The sequence below is a fragment of the Solanum lycopersicum genome, chromosome 5, assembly GCF_036512215.1.
Source record: "Solanum lycopersicum chromosome 5, SLM_r2.1".
NCBI lineage: Eukaryota > Viridiplantae > Streptophyta > Magnoliopsida > Solanales > Solanaceae > Solanum > Solanum lycopersicum.
In genome coordinates this window covers 42,314,861-42,331,652 of record NC_090804.1, presented here as the reverse complement: position 1 = coordinate 42,331,652, position 16,792 = coordinate 42,314,861, and the positions used below count along the sequence as shown (strand labels likewise).

At 33.7% G+C, this 16,792-nt stretch overlaps 1 protein-coding gene across 1 annotated transcript; it reads right to left on the bottom strand.

The window, feature by feature from the left end:
* Positions 1-15,696: 15,696 nt before the first annotated feature.
* LOC138348824 (uncharacterized) lies at positions 15,697-16,059 on the bottom strand. Its single transcript, XM_069298404.1, has one exon. The coding sequence runs from the start codon at positions 16,057-16,059 to the stop codon at positions 15,697-15,699; it is 363 nt and encodes a 120-aa protein (XP_069154505.1).
* Positions 16,060-16,792: the final 733 nt, after the last annotated feature.

Below are 16,792 nucleotides of genomic sequence, written 5' to 3'. Positions count from 1 at the left end.
AGGAGAAATTTACCTGCAATCCTTATTGTTAGTGTAAATTATAGTAAAGATTGGACTGTCTCATCACATTTTTATTTTTCAAAACAAAAAAAAATCATAAAAAGTGAGCAAACACCCACTCTTTAATATTTTTCAATGCTTTTTTAAAGTCTCTCCAATAAATAAAAATAATAATTTATCTTTCTTTTTTTAGGATCATTCATTGTTAAACGAGCATTGGGTTAAATCTTGTATGTGTAAGAGTCCTATTTTACTTCATTGGGTTGTCCGTCTCAAAAATGTTATATATTTTATATTACACTTTGAATATCACAATGATTTTTATTTTCGTATTTCATCATATTTATACTGTGCATTTTTTACGGAATATCGTTTTTCACATTGTTTGCACTATTCATCATCTACAAGATTGGAAATACATTTTACCTGATTCTTGGCTCAACACGATATGTAGGTGCCAGAAAAGTTGATCATATACCCAATGTGATTTTCCTTTCTCCTTGTAATAAACACGTGGACAGAATTTTTTAGATTATCTCTAGAAGTCGATAATGGAGATCCTTTTGAAATTTGCCAAAAAAATCTAACTCAAACAGAGTTTCCTAAAATATTCTAATAACTATTGTGAGAAGCTTGATATCCAACTTTGAATGATACTTCATCGATTGAACCTCTAAGTCAACCTATAAATTTTAAGTGTTTTCATCCCAAGCGAACAATACCTTCTAGAGATCCCCAATAAAACAAGAGTGACAATGAACACAATGTGTTCTATAGAAAAATGAGTATTTCTCACGTCTATCAAAGGGATCAAGCACTTTATACACATTCTCTTTTGAATCCCGCCTTAAAGCTTCTTAATTATGTTGGTAGCTAAATAAAGATTGTGTCTACTAACAGTATCTTTTTTAATACAGGGACAGACAAAAGAATAAATATGATGACATTGTCAAGGCATATGATCCACCCACCTCGTTTTAGTGTACAATCATCGAGCCATACAACTCATTAGAGTTCGACAATTACCGATCTATCCACCTCGTTACAGTTACACAATCACGAGTCATCCACTCCGTTACAGTTGAAATCATTGAAACATTAATCATTGCATCTTTCATTTCACGCCAGGGTCATTGCATTTTTAATTTTCCAAAAAGGCCATTGCATTTTCATTTGCCGATAGGGTCATCATATTTAAGTCACAAGTATTCGGAGGTGAAGGAGTTGCACCCTATCTATTCAACGATAAAGTCGAAGGAAACTTTAATTGATAGATATTTGCAATAATGTCAAATCTATTTGGAGGTAAAGGATGTGCACTTTATCTATTCGCGTTCATGTCGGTGGAAACTTACGTTGAAATTTATTTGCATTTAAGTTGCATCTTTTTTGGAGGATGTGCACCTTATCTATTTGCATTCAAATTGGTGGAAAGTTGCATTGAAAAATATTTGCATTTAAGTCACATCTATTTGGAGGTGAAGTATGTGCACCATATCTATTCCATGTTCATGTCGGAGGAGACTTGCGTTGAAAGAATTTACATTCTTCCTAACTATGGACATACACTAAAAATCCTATTGAATGATCATCTTTTTCATTCGTACAAATAATGGACATACATTAAAAATCGTAACAATGAATACACATTTTTCAATCATCCTATCTATGGACATACACTCAAAATCCTACCGATGGATCTTTTTTTTTCATTCATCCTACCTATGGACATATATTCAAAATCCTACCAATGTATCATATTTTTTCATTTGCTCTACTGATGGGCATACATTCAAAATCTTACATATGGATCTTTTTTTTTTTACTCGTCCTACAAATCGACATACATTAAAAATACGACATATTGATTATCTTTTTTCAATCATCCTTCTGATGGATATACATTAAAAATCCTACTGATGGATCATTCTTTTTCATTCGTCCTATCGATGGACATATAATTAAAATACTGTGGATGGATCTTTATCTTCTATCGCTCTAGTAACAGACATGAACTTTCATCTTACCAATGAATCATGTTAATTTGTCATATCGTAAGAGATTCTACCTCTTTCCCTATAATTTTTCCCTACTAATGAGTTCCATCTTTGTTTTTTCGAGAATAACCAAGAGGATGCATTCTTAATTGACCCACAATTGCGTACTTCTTAAACAATGAAACAACACAATGTGGAACCTTCTGGAGGCAAGTCAGGGGTAGACTTCAATAACATTACAACCATACTTTTATATAAAGGTCATGTGTTCGGCCAAAATAAAGTTTGTCAATTTTCATTGTTTACAATTTGTTTCATCAATTATATCAAACAAAAAGGACAGTTCTTGATACTCAATTTTGGCCAAACATTTTCAAAATTCGTAATATTTAAGCTTGATTTATTTAACAGTAATTTTTATAATTTTAAATAACTTTATTGATAACTATTCTTATTTATCAAAATTTAGGATTTTCTTATTAGTTAAATATAAAATTGCATTTTTACATGTAACTAGTGACGTTCATTATTTTTTGTAATATTAAATTTTATTCTTGACATTTGTTAATATTTATTTTGCTATTTTTCAGAGTTTAGGAATTCATTTAAATTTGAATAAAATTTGTCTACACAGATTGGCCTATAATTTTTGGCCTTAATCTAAAGACAAGAATTTGGGCCAATTGCATAATTATTTTCCTATTAATGTACTTTAGGTCAAAAATTTGGATGGTGTATAAAATTTTTAGATTAAGTGGCCAAAAATTCCAGAAGGTGTGAAAACCCGAGTTATTTTTCTACCATACTCTCAATGTTCCCACCACCCCTCTTCCTCACCAAGTCCCAAACTCCATTTCCAGCCAGCTTCCACCAGTAAATATTGAGTAAAATATCCCACTATTCTTCCTAAATCCTAGCAGCTCAAAAAACCTTTCATGAATCCGACCACCAACAAGATCACAAACAACCACTCTACCAGCGCGAACAACCAGTGAAAAAAGACCCAAAAGCCACCCTAAACTCCCATCATTTTCTCATTTTCCCGCGAAAACACACCGGATTAAACCATCAAACCATTCATTTTCTCTTTGTCTCACCTACTAGTGAACTATTCAAATCAAAATAATAACAACCTGACCCATAGTTCTCAACGAGCCCAGAAACCCCAAGGCTACACTGCCAAACAACCACAAAATGTACTCCACCTCCCTTTCCCTTTTCCCCTAACTTTTTTTTGCACGTTCAAATATTGTTATGTTCCTACGAATCCGAGGAGATCCAAATCACCAGCGATATGTCACTCTAGATCAAACTCCATCATAGCTCATAGATGACACAATTAGCGGCCCATGATTCAACTTCAGCGCAGCTGAAAGCTCCAATCCCTTATAGACTTCATATGAGGCATGTTTCGTGATTTTCTGCTAAACTATACTCACTTTATTTATTTGGTATTACTGGTTTTTTTTTAGTTCGTATTAGTATTATTGATCTTGTGTTTTCTTCCACTATATATATAAATATACATCTTTGTTTGCTTCATTTTTGCGATTGTTTAATATGTGTAATCTCATATTGTTTTCTATATTCATGACCTTATATTTTCTCAATTGCTTTGTTCATGAAATAATTTGGGTTAAAATTATTATATATAATACTTTTATGGATTATTTTTAATTGAATTTTAATATTTTGTTATCATTATGTTTTAGTGTTCTTTTCCCAAAATGAGGTCGTTTCACTTGTATTTTTTATTATTTTTGCTATATTAAGTTCAACTATAACTTAATTAGATTGTGTTTATAGATTATGTGTCCTGCTTGGATTTTATCTTATTATTTTTCAATTGTTCATGTATTAGTTTAATCAATATTGAATTTTTATATGTTGATTTTTGTAAAGCTTTGTATTATTTTTATTGATTGTCTTATTAAGCAATTACACTAATTTGTATGTTAAAATGGTCCAATAAGAAAATCTTTTCGTCGGTTTGGGAGTCCTTCCCATTGAAAAAGATGGAATTTTAGTTTATGTTTGTATATGTTTGATGTTGTAATTGACCAATGACAAATTATTTATGTTGATTTTCAAGGCCTTCCAATTGAAAAATATGAAATTTTAGTTTACGTCTATATATGTTGTGTGTTGTTATTGGCCAATTAGAAAAATTTCTTTGTCGGTTTGCGAGACCTCCCCTTTAAAAGATTGAAATTTGGTTTAAATTTATATATTTTTATAAGTTAAAATTAGTCAATGAAGAATAACCATTGGATTTTTAAAGCCTTCAATGTTAATAAGATGGGTTTTATTTTATATTATTGTTTTATTTTTTATTTATATTTATTTATTACTAATAGTTTTACTAATTGTGTTTACAGGTACCCCGGAGTGGCTACCTATTGAAGCTATTCGAATGGAATTTGAAGTATAATTTTTTATTTACTAATGTATATATTGTTCATGATAGACAAACATTAGGTCATTTCTCATATTATTTGTTTACTTTATTAAAGCAAATTATATGCCTATCATATTTGTATATTGTTTATCTCCTCCTCAATTTAAAAAAAATATGAAATTCAGTCTGGACCTATAGTTATGGATTTCGAATTATGTCTAGCACCTTCCCTTAAGAATAACTTGAACCTCTTTTCTACAATCTAATGATTGCATAGATCACTTAAATGATAACTTATGTTTTTCCCTAAAATAAAGTAGGGACTCCCTTTAAAATTCATTTATCCATGAAATTGTTTTAATATTGAGTTAATTGATTTTTTTGTTTCACCACGATGTTTCTCCTTATTTGAATAAAGTAGGGATGTAAACGCTACCTCACTTTTACATAGAGTCACTTTGTTTTATTTGGTGCAAATACACATGCTTTATTTTGATGTATTTTTGGGCATGGATTGGTTGTATTCTATTACGCTTTCACTGATTGTAGATTTAAGGTAGTTAAATTTCTTTTTCCAAATGAGTCCATGTAAGATTTGAAAAGGGGTAGTTCTATTCGTAAGGGTCATTTTGTGTCATGTCTTAAATCTAGAAAGATAATTTAAAAAGGGTAGGTGAAGCATATTGTTAGGCTCATTGAAGTTTAATCTGAGGTCCCTTCAATAGAGTCGGTCCCCATACTGGGGGAATTTTCGGAAGTCTTTCCTAATGAATTCCTCATAATTCCTCATAAATAGGAGATAGCTTTAAGAATTGATCTCTCCCCGGATATTGAACCCATATCTATCCCTCCTTATCGGATGGCTCCTCCTGAATTGAAAGAGTTGAAACCATAACTCAAGGATTTGCTAGACAAGGTTTATTAACCAAGATTATCTCCATGGGGTTATCCAGTGTTGTTTGTGAAAATGAAAGATGAATCTCTTAGAATCTTCATCGACTATCGCCAATTGAAAAAGGTCACCATAAAGAATAAGTATCCTTTTTCGAGAATTGATGAGTTTTTTGATAAATTGGTAGAGGATATTCACTTTTCAAAGATAGACCTTTTTTTGGGCTACCACCAATTTAGGGTGACAGAGGTTGAAACTTCTAAAACGGATTTTCGAACTAGTTTTGGGCACTATTAGTTCCTTGTGAAGTCTTGGATTTACTTAAATCCTAGAGACATTTATTGGCCTCATGAATAGGGTTTTCTGGGGATATCTAGACATGTTCGTCATTTACATTATCGATGATATTTCTATTTAATCTAAAAGTGAGGATGATCATATGAGCCATTTGAGGATTGTCATGAGAACCCTTTAATATCACCAATTGTTTGAAAATTTTAGTAACTGAGAGTTTTGTTTGAAATCCATGGCATTTCTTGGTCACAAAGTATCAGGCATGGGTATAGAGGTTGATCCATAGAAAACAGACTGCATCAAGAATTGGCCTAGACATTTTTCACAAACTGATATTACAAACTTTTTGGATTTATCTTGATAATATAGAAGATTTGTTGAAGAGTTGTCATCCATTACTTATCATCTGATGACCCCAACCCAAAAGAAAAATAAGTTGGAGTTGACGAAAAGCTTCTGATAAGTGCTTTCAGGAATTACAAGATAAGCTTATTTCTACTCTAGTGTTGACCTTACCGGAGGGTAAAAATGGGTTTGTAGTGTATTTTGACGCTTCTCAACTTTGATTTGTGTACTAATGTAATGAGTTAAGGTGAAATCTTATTCCTTGACGCAATTCAATGTCCATGATAAGAATTATCCGACTCATGATCTTAAGTAGCGGTCGTAGTATTTGGTTTGAAAATATGAATACATTACATTTATGGGGTCCATGTAGATGTGTTTAGCGATCATAAAAGTATACAAATGTGTTTACTCAAAAAGAAATTAATCTCCAACAAAGAATGTGGTTAGATATTTTGAAAAATTATGACATGCTCGTCCGTTTCTACACCGTAAAAGCCAATATCGTTGCGTCTACCTTAACTAAAATGTTCATGGTTAGTGTTACCCACACACATGGTGAGAAAAAGGAGTTAGCCCGGTTAGGTGTCAAATTTGTAGATTCTTCTAAAGGTGGTTTCACGGTTTATCATAGCTCCAAATCCTCCTTAGTGGTTGATGTGAAGTCTAAATAACACCTTGACCATATTCTAATGGATTTGAAAGGATCCGTGCTGGGGAAATCCGTTGACGCTTTCTACCAAAGGGGAGATGTGTTACTTAGGTACAAAGTTAGGTTGTGTGTTCCGAATATTGATGTCTTTAGGGAACAAATTCAAGAAGAGTCTCATGGTTTGGGGTATTCTATTAATCTGGGATCAGTGAAGATGTATCGTGCTCTATTCAAGGTATATTAGTGGAATTACATGAAAAAAGATATAATGACTTGTGTAATGTAGGAATTATCAACAAATTAAGGTCGATCACTTTAAATCGGAGGTTTGTCTCAAGGTATAGAAAGTCCTAGTTGGAAGTGCGAAGGGCTTGACTTGTACTAGAAGACAACATGATCGTATTTGGGTTATTGTTGATAGGATGACCGAATCAGCCCATTTCATATTCTTCAAGGTTGCATATTAGGCGGAGGATTACGTTATGTTGTGTATCGAAGAAGTAGTGAGGTTGCATGTAATTTATTTGTTATTATTTCGGATAGAGGTACTCTACTTACTTCATACTTATTGAAACCCTTCCAAATAAGGCATGGTACAAGTGCGAAACTTAACACCTTTTTCCACCCTCAAACGGAATGTCAAGCAAAACAAACCATTTAAACCCTAGATGATATGTTAAGGGCATATGCTATTGACTTCAAAGGTAATTGAGATGATCATTTACCGTCGATAAAATTCCCATACAACAATAGTTACCACTCGATTATTGCTATGGGTCCATTTGAATCACTTTATGGGAAAATGTGTAGATCCTCGGTTGGTTGGTTTGATGTAGGTGAATTTTCCGTTATCGGTTTCTAGTTAGTTTATGAGGCCATTGAAAAAGTTTGACGTATTAGAAGATAGGTTGAAAATATCTCAAATTGGAAAAAATTATATATCAACAATACAAAGAGAGATCAAGAGTTTGATGTATTTGATTGGTTCTACTTAAAAATCTCGCCTATGAAGGGTGTAATGAGGTTTGGTAAGATGGGGAAGCTTCGTCCCCCATACATGGGTCTTAATGAAATCTTGAGGCGTGTCAAAAAGGTTGATTATGTATTGAGCTTATCTAGTGATTAGGCTTTGGTTAACCCGGTGTTTCACGTCTCTATACTTAAGAAGTGGATTTGTGATCTAATGTCCATACTTCCTTCAGAAGGTCTAAAGGTTGATGAGAACTTGCTTATAAAGAAGTCCTGGTTGAGATTTTGGATCGACAATTTAAGAGCTTGAGGAGTAACGGAGTAGCTTTTGTTAAGGTTCTATGGAGAAATCACATATTTTAAAATTCTACTTGGGAGGACGAGGCCTCTATGAAGTCCCACTATCCTCATATTTTTACTTCTCCTCCTATGAAAACATGAAGTAAGAAGTTTCTCTTGAATTTAAAGTGATTAGGAGTCATTAGTTGTTTGATTTTTTTTCATAATCTCCCTATGTATGCATGTTCCTATGGGAATTCATGTTTAGTATGTACAATGGGTTTTCATGACGTATATATTCCTCATGTTGATTTTTGCTTTGGTATAATGCTTGCATATATGACGACATGAGATGTTTTATTGAGCATGCATAGTAATGTTGATATGGCATATTGTCTCTTCAATGATTATGTTAAGATTATTTGAGTGGGAGAAGGTAGTTACTCCTAATATCATATGAAATGATAAGCCTTGTGCATATTGGGTTGTATATACAGTTCCTACATCTTTGTAATGCATTGTAATGTATGGAGAATGGAGTTGATGTTTCCTCCCTCGCATTTGCATTAATCTTATGTTTCGTTCTCTTCGGACTACTAGTCTTGATTTTCTAATCCTTGATGATGTTTTAAGTGTCATTTGTGGACAAATGTTACTAAATGGTAGATAATATAAGGACTCGGAAAATGATAGGTTGAACTAGAGTCGTGACACAAGGGTTAGCGTGACTTTAAGTTATTCTCTGAGTTGAATTAGAGCTATGTGAGAATTTATGTAACTTCGTGTGATGTTTATGAGTAAACTTAAACGAAAACGTTTAAGGGAAACACTAGGATGAAGGAAAGAACCTAAAATTAACTAAGAAAATGAAGGAAAACAATACCTACCATTTGTCACTTTTGGTGATGGTTAGTAACATTGCTCAAGTGCCTTGGCGTTAAACAAGTGAGCTCTCCTATCCTAGTGGACAACCTTCCCTCCTAACCTATCTACTAGATCAAAGAGAAACATAGATCGTTGGTCTCCCAATGGATTGGTGGTGCACCCATTCACCCTCTCCATGACTAGTGAAGCTGCCCATTTACGGAGCTACTGTAACTTAAGGCGAGCCAAGGGCTCATTAGGTGAGTCACCTAGTGCCTTTGGCAAGCGAAGTACGTACATTGGATGAGCAAAGTAAGGAAGGAGGGGGGAATTTATGTACAAACTTTAAGCACCCTTAGTTCTTTCCACATTGAAGTCTCTATTATTTTATTCATTTTCCCATAAGATATAATCTTTTTAAACTTGGAATTCCTTCAAAATAATAACATATAAACAAATAAAAGAAAACCCAAATACTCTCCACAAATTCTCTCTCTAGATTTCTAATATTGAAGATCAAAAAACATAAAGAATATGGTTCAAACTCCAAGATCTTCACTACAATTTTATGGGTAATCGACAATTAATGTATAAGCACTCTCATTAAAGTAACTACTTCCACCATGAAGCCCCTCAAATGTACTTTCTAAACTTGAGATTATTTTTAAAACCTAGAGATTTTATTCTAGCCATGGTATCTTCATGAAAACGATTTCATTACCTTAATTAACTTGGTTTATGATGAATACGATTTTTAAAGAAGGTTTTTATTGTAAAAGTCCTCATGAACCATTGTGCCTCCTAATATTCTCAATTTCATGAAGTTATGATGAGTCTCTTGAAGCAATATAAGTATATATGATTGTATCTATGATAAGTTAACCAATTAATGTTTTTTTATTCATGCATGAAGTAGTAATTCTAAGTGTGATTTAAAGATATGGCTTATGACCCCTTTAAGGGGTATATGGTTAGGGTTAATATATGGTGTTGAAGGGCATGTATTAATTTATGCCTCGCTTGAAAGGTTAAAATCATAGTATTGTTTAAGGACTAGTTTCCCTTACCTCTACACATGCCTGTGTATGAGTTTTCTTGGATAATTATAACGATATAGTGTTGATTGAAAGGTGATTCACATGAAAACACTATAGAAACAGACTGAAAGACTTTTACATATGTTGATAGATTCTAAGGAAGAAAGGCTATTCTCACCTATTGAATGTTTGAGCTAATATGATTTGTATTCGTGGAGTGCCATAGTGCATTCTCCTATGAACATTAACTTAAGTAAAAAATAAAAGTTAATTTTAAAGGAATATGCTTAGCACCGAGTGAACTTGAATATGATATGAGGGCTTTTACGTTTAGCATGTCCGGCTTCCCATGTGGGTTTCATATACATTTAATAAGTCCAGGCTGCCAATATATATACATGTTGTCTAATGAAATGGAAAACTTCTACGTTTAGCAAGTCGAGGTTTCTAATAGAATCTCCTTGCTCTGTAACTATTTTCCTGCATAGGACTGAGTTAGTTGATCCACCTAATAGCTATGTATTTCAAGTTCTACCTTAGGAAAGTAAAACCCTTCTTTTTGTTGGGTTATGACACCGGATGCCATTTAGATCACGTGATCTATGTCGGTTCATTATATTAACCCTATATAATTAGATTATTAATATTACTTGAACGGTCCTTCTAATTTCTTTATAAATTTTCTTTAAAGTAGCGGGGTATGAATATCAGTCTTAGATTGCACAAGTAGTCTTTCAAACGGATTATTAGTTGAATATTTATGCTATGGTAAGATATAAATGTTATGTATGTTGAGAAGGTTGATAAAGTATGACTTTCCTTATGTTTAAGTAATGAATATGATTATCTCCTTATCCATGAATATTGATTATTATGAGGTCTAAAGTTGATATGTTTTACTAAGTTGACTTTAAGAGATTACTTCGAATGGTTGGTGTTATGGGATGCTATAAATTGCACAATTGTGTTTATCAGGCCGCTAAGGTAATGGTTCTACTATGTTACGAAAGTCTATGTGAAATATGATAGTATTATTTTGATTATATCATTATATGCATAAATGATTTCTACACTAGATAAATGCATAATTTACACTGAAATTTTCCTTTTAGCATATTTAATGATTTTTTTAAGCATGTTTCTATACTTAGTAATTACGTGCTAACCCATTTTCTTTCCATCTAGTCTGAGTGTAGGTCCATGTGCTTCTTTTTAGGCTCCTTTAAGACTGATTGCTCTCTCCAAGTTGTTGTTAATCCTTAAGTCAGAGAGTGGGAATTTTGCATTTTTAGATTCTAACAACTTTAAGTATGTTGAGACTATTTCTACTAATGTAAGAACTAATTCATTAATATTGTATTCTTATATTTAGATGGTGTAATTAGACAAGTGTATATTTCCTATTTTTATATATGAAGTGACCTTTAAACTTCCATTGAACAATTTTTAAATTTTTTAACATTATTTGATGTTTTATGTGATGATTAAAAGTAAAGGGCTTGAACGAGACCCCTCTGGGGTCAAATACACGCTTTCACATCTTAGCGGGTAACCTTGGGTGGTGACACAAAGGAGTTGGTTAGTAGGAGTCCATGAATTTGGTAGAGTATTACGATTGAATATGGTGGTAAAGTGTAATAGTGTTAGGATAAGATACCCTTTAGAGAGGTATAGACCCTGAACCTGAGGTTTTAGGTTAATCTTGAGTATATTAAGAGTGTACAATTAGAATCAAACCTTGGTTAGAGTAATCACATCCTATAACTACTCCAATCTTCATTAATAGACAAATGATTCCAAAGGGAGTACTATAACACCCTATAAGGTTTTTGAGGTCAGACTCAATCCATCATTCGTTGTGTAATTTTCTTACCACGTAATTTAAGTTCATCTTAAGTGTTAAGGTCAATACATCTAGCCCATTGAGTTCCAAGAATAATTAGAGAGAATTCATTCAAGTCTTTCCCTTAGTTCTTCTAACATTTGGGTAAACTTCAAACAAGCATAAGTCTCACTACAAAATGAGTTAGGTGAGTCATGAGATGGATATTAAAATTTAAGAGAATTATCTTTCGAATGCCACCGTTTTTTCTAATATTTGAGGTCGGAGAGTGAGATATGCCCTTTTGAAGTTAGGTTGTCTAGTTAAGAAAAGTTACCCAAAAATAGTGAGGGGTGTTTGTAACGACCGGTGAGCACCCCCTAGAAGTAAAACGGCGTACTTGAACTCTTAGAGGTTTTGTATAAGCCCTTAGACATCTTTAATCTCATATATATGAAACGTAGTATAGAATAAAAACATTTTCTTTAAAACATAATGCGAAAGTTATTTCATTAAATAGAAGTCTCTCTAACATATATATCAAAAACCAGCAATAACAACATGATTAATAATATAATAAGATTCAACCACAAATGTCTAAGACATAGTAAAATGACATAAAAAGGAACATAGGGGTGGTGTCCTCCGATGCTATGAGGACTCGCCAATCTTCACTCCTTGAAAGACTTGGAAACTCTACCCTTCAAAGACACTCAATCATCTCAACACCATACAGTGGATTAGAATGTAGTCAAAATATGTGTTGGTAAAAAACGAACCAAATATGAAAAGCAACACACCAAACATAAGATTAAACATAATCATTAGAGATAATAGATTAAACATAACATGAATATCATTAGCATAATCATTAGAGATAATAAATTAAACATAACATGAATATCATTAGAATAATAAATCATCATAAATCATATGTAAGTTCATACTTAGACCATTTGTCCTTCTTACTCAAGTGAACTACTTTACAAGCCACCTCCAAGTATACTTGTGCAAGGCTAAGGTACCATCCCATACTACTATCTAAGATGAGTACCTGTCTTTGGTCATTCTTGATCATAATCCACTCTCTTAATTAAGAACATTGTTATTAATGACATATGAGCAGTATGCCCCTAGATCACCTCAAGGCACACTTGTGCAATGCATGTGAGGCATCCCATTTTATCTAACATACAAAGCATATCTTCACCCAAAATAACTATCATCAACCTTATGTGTTAGTACTAGACCTACTTCATATTGAAAAGCAACTATCATTCTAATTCAATCATATCATAGAAACCAACTTTATAAATTACCCAAGCTAACCATACATCACAATTGGGTCATGTCATAGGTAGCTTCAACTCATACTTGTTCCATGTATGAATGGCATCCGATTTTTCCATCCTTGTTATGTACTTCTCCATGCCATCCTAATCAAAGCTAACTTATCTTTAATTCTTTTCTATTAAATTTAACATACTAACATAACAGACCACCCATGGAAATCATCTTAACAAACAATCCGAGATAACAAAGCAAGGATACAAAATACCACCCTAACCACCATGCAACCAATCATGTCGATGCAATCTCATCGTAGGAGAGCGTAATACCTTAACCCTAAGCTACCAGGAGAATCCTATGTCAACCTATTCCATGAATTGCCCATTGTATGGAAATCAAGCTACCATTAGGATAGTGTAGTCCTTTTTCCAACAGCTTCCAAGATATGGTTTTGGCTAAATGAAGTCAAGCTATCATGAAGGCCCTCTAGTCATGCAACTTCAAGCTAATCCTAGGAGAGCATCGATCCTCCATCCTAGTCTCTCTTTCCTACTATTAATGCAATCTAACAGGATCAATCATTCTTGCAATACAAGATCAAGCTAAACATGGGAGTGCTTGATTCCTCCATCCCAATATACCATGAGATTCATCACCTCAAGGTACCATGAGTAATTTAACTCGAGCTTCCATGAGATGTACCATCTCAAGATACGTAGTTCAAATATCCAAGAAGGAGTCATAACTCAACCTCAATCTATTACAGTTTGGTCTTATCTTAACAAGTCAACTACACAAGAAATGGCTATACAATACATCGTCAAGCTATTCTAGTTTGTCATGCCTTGTTTCATATTAGGTTCTTAAGTTAACCTAGAATCCATCTACGTGTGAGAACTTTGTTTCCCTAACTTGTTAATGTCTAACTGTATAGGAGAATGAGAACAACTCATCACAATCCCCTCATAATGTATTTGACCCCACATCCCTAGCAATAATAATATACAAGCCTTATAATCAATGCTTACTTCATTGTATCATGATCCATGTAAAATTACAAGCTCTTTCACTCAATTTGATCATTAGAAGATAATTATAGTCATGCTTGATGGCATAATTTCCAAACATTACATGTCAAGATTCTCCTTTATCAATTAGGCCTATTTCAGTTTCATATTTATGTGTCCCTATAATGATAAATATGTATCAAGTCAATAGAGGTAAGAAGATCAACTAGAACCTTAAATCTTGCCTTTAATGGCCTAAACCCACCTTCTCACGTTCATAATCAAACTTAGAATTCATAAAGGAAACCACATGTAAAAAACATATAATCATTAGACAAATATAATTGAATGCTACCCACTAGATTGGGATCACAAGCATGTCTTACCCACAATGCAATCAAAAACCTATCTAGATTGGGGGTCTTTTGAATTCAAAATTGAGGGACATTTATGGGGAATACATGGATGAAAAAACATCACATACTTTTGACTAGAGCATTAAACGAAGATTGATTCAATGGTGAAATTATTCCTAGAAGCTTTTTCTGCTTTCTCTTCTTCTTCAATGGTGATCTTGAGACAGTTTTAGGAAGGGAGAAGTTTTGTCATGGAGTATGAAGTCAAAATTTCTATTTTACTTCTTAAATATACTTAAATTACCTAAAAACTCTAAAATAACCGCTCATGATAAATATGGAACGTGGGGTAAATTTCAAAATTCAAACATAGCTAGGCTAAGACACCTCTAGGAAAATTGCAGGTTCAATAGATAGTTGCAGCCGACGGGCCATTGACTATTTGACGCACCGTCCTACACTTCAATCTATTGTGACTGAATATCAAATTTTGGGGGCTTAGATCCCACGACTAAGTGTGTAGAAATTCCCTCAATCAGCGACGGAATGTAAGTGCATCTATAGGGCGTCAATTGCCAAGCGTAGTTTGACACTGTCAAGGCAGTGTTTTGCCAGCCTTTGTGTCCTCCTCAAGGACCCTTTGGGTTGTCCTTGGGTATTCATGCCTAGATGTTTTTACCCTTAATATGTCGATATTACATTTATGTTACTCTCCTATCATTTTAAAATCTAAACAACACTTAAAACATGCAAAGTCTCACTAGCACATATACACAACAACTTAATGGACGTCTTGGTCGTTTGTTGATGTTTCACATCCAAACCATTCCAAACTCCTCAAGCTAACTTTTAATGCGACAATGCACAATTTTTACACCTTATGAACTCATGAAACACATGCTAGGATCTTGTTTGACCTAGTTCATTTTGGGGTCATGATAATATCCCTACTTGGAAGCATTCTTCCTCCAATGACACCATCCTAAACATATCTTAAAAGAAAAAAACTAAACTAACATCCCTCAGTTTTGAATTATTTCTAAATGCACACATCAAACAAAGGATACTTCATTTCAAAGATAGACATCTCAATGCACCTCAACATGCATGAACGGTATATTCTAACTAAAATCGAAGGAGAACTAATACCTCCTAGCTATGACATGCTCAACATAACTTCATGAAGCCTTGAATGCTCATTGACACAATTATGTAACTACAAGAGGAAATTCCGTGCAACTAGGTCAATTCTCACAAGGTTTACACACCTTCATAACATTTAATGAAATTCATAGCATCATATAATCATATCAAGATCTTATGGAAAGGGCTCACTATACCCCACTTAGACGTGATCCACACATGTATTTATAACATCAATTCATCATGTCAAGGAAAACATGAAGTTCAACAATTCAAGTCAAGACAATAAGAAAATCTGGAATTTTCATATATCATTAAGGAAGAACATACCGGAAAAGGAACGTAAGGAGATTAATCTTGATCACACTTGGATCGGAGAGCGTAGAACCTATTCCTCTTTGGGGGACCATCTTCTTTATAACTAGGATCAACCGAATTTCCTTCCCTCATATTGGCCTTTGCCTCGGGGAAATCCTTTTTCATGTGGCCACTCTCACCACACCCATAACAACCATCTCTACCAGCCAAACACCTACCTTCATGGATCTTACCACACCTAGGGTAAGTAGGATGTGAATACTCATTACTCTTACCTTGAGGTTTAGGGTTAGACATCTTCTTATACTCATACCGAGGAGCATTAGAATAAACTTGTCCTGAATACTTTTCTCGTTTCATAGAATGACCGTGTCTATCATAAACTTCATTGTCCATCCTACTTATCTTTTTCTCCTTCTTAAGAATGGATTCTTATATTTGTTTCCCAAACACCATTAGTCTGGAGATATCCATATCATCAACAAGAATTTACAGACGACACTCCTCTTTTACTAGTTCAGAAACCCCCATCATGAACCAATGTAACAAATCTTTAGGTCTTTCTACAAAAGATGGAGCATTCTTGGACAATAGAGTGAACTTCAAGGCATACTCCTTAATATCCAAATTGCCTTGCTTGAAGTTTATGAATGCTGCTAACTTAGCCTAATTCAATTCTCTAGTGAAGAACCTATAAAGGAAACAAGAATTAAACGTCTTACATTCTATAGGACCCACCTCTACCAACCTAGAATCCTTCATTGCTCAAAAAAAATTTAAGCAACATCTTTAAATTGAAACTCGGCTAGTTCCGCTTTCTCTCTAGAAAATAATCCCATAATACAAAGAGTCATATAAAGCTCATCTATGAACTCATTTGTTTTCGCCTCCACCATGGAGAACCTAAATTCCGGAGGTTTCATCCTCAAGAACACCCTATTCAAATAGGCACTGATTCTCACTATAGGGTTTTCCAGGACCTCCCAATTGTCTTGTGCCATCAAGGCTTGAGCCAAAAAATTAAAGAATCCCTAAACTCCTCTAGAGTTACATTCTCCACTAGTGGGACATTAGGAACTTGAGTAGTTTGCTTGATCTCCTTGGTGAGGAATCTCTGCATCGTCATTTC

What these genes read in the sequence shown, in the direction of transcription:
- LOC138348824 (XM_069298404.1), bottom strand. Translation starts at nt 16,059, where the DNA reads ATGGACAATGAAGTTTATGATAGACACGGTCATTCTATGAAACGAGAA.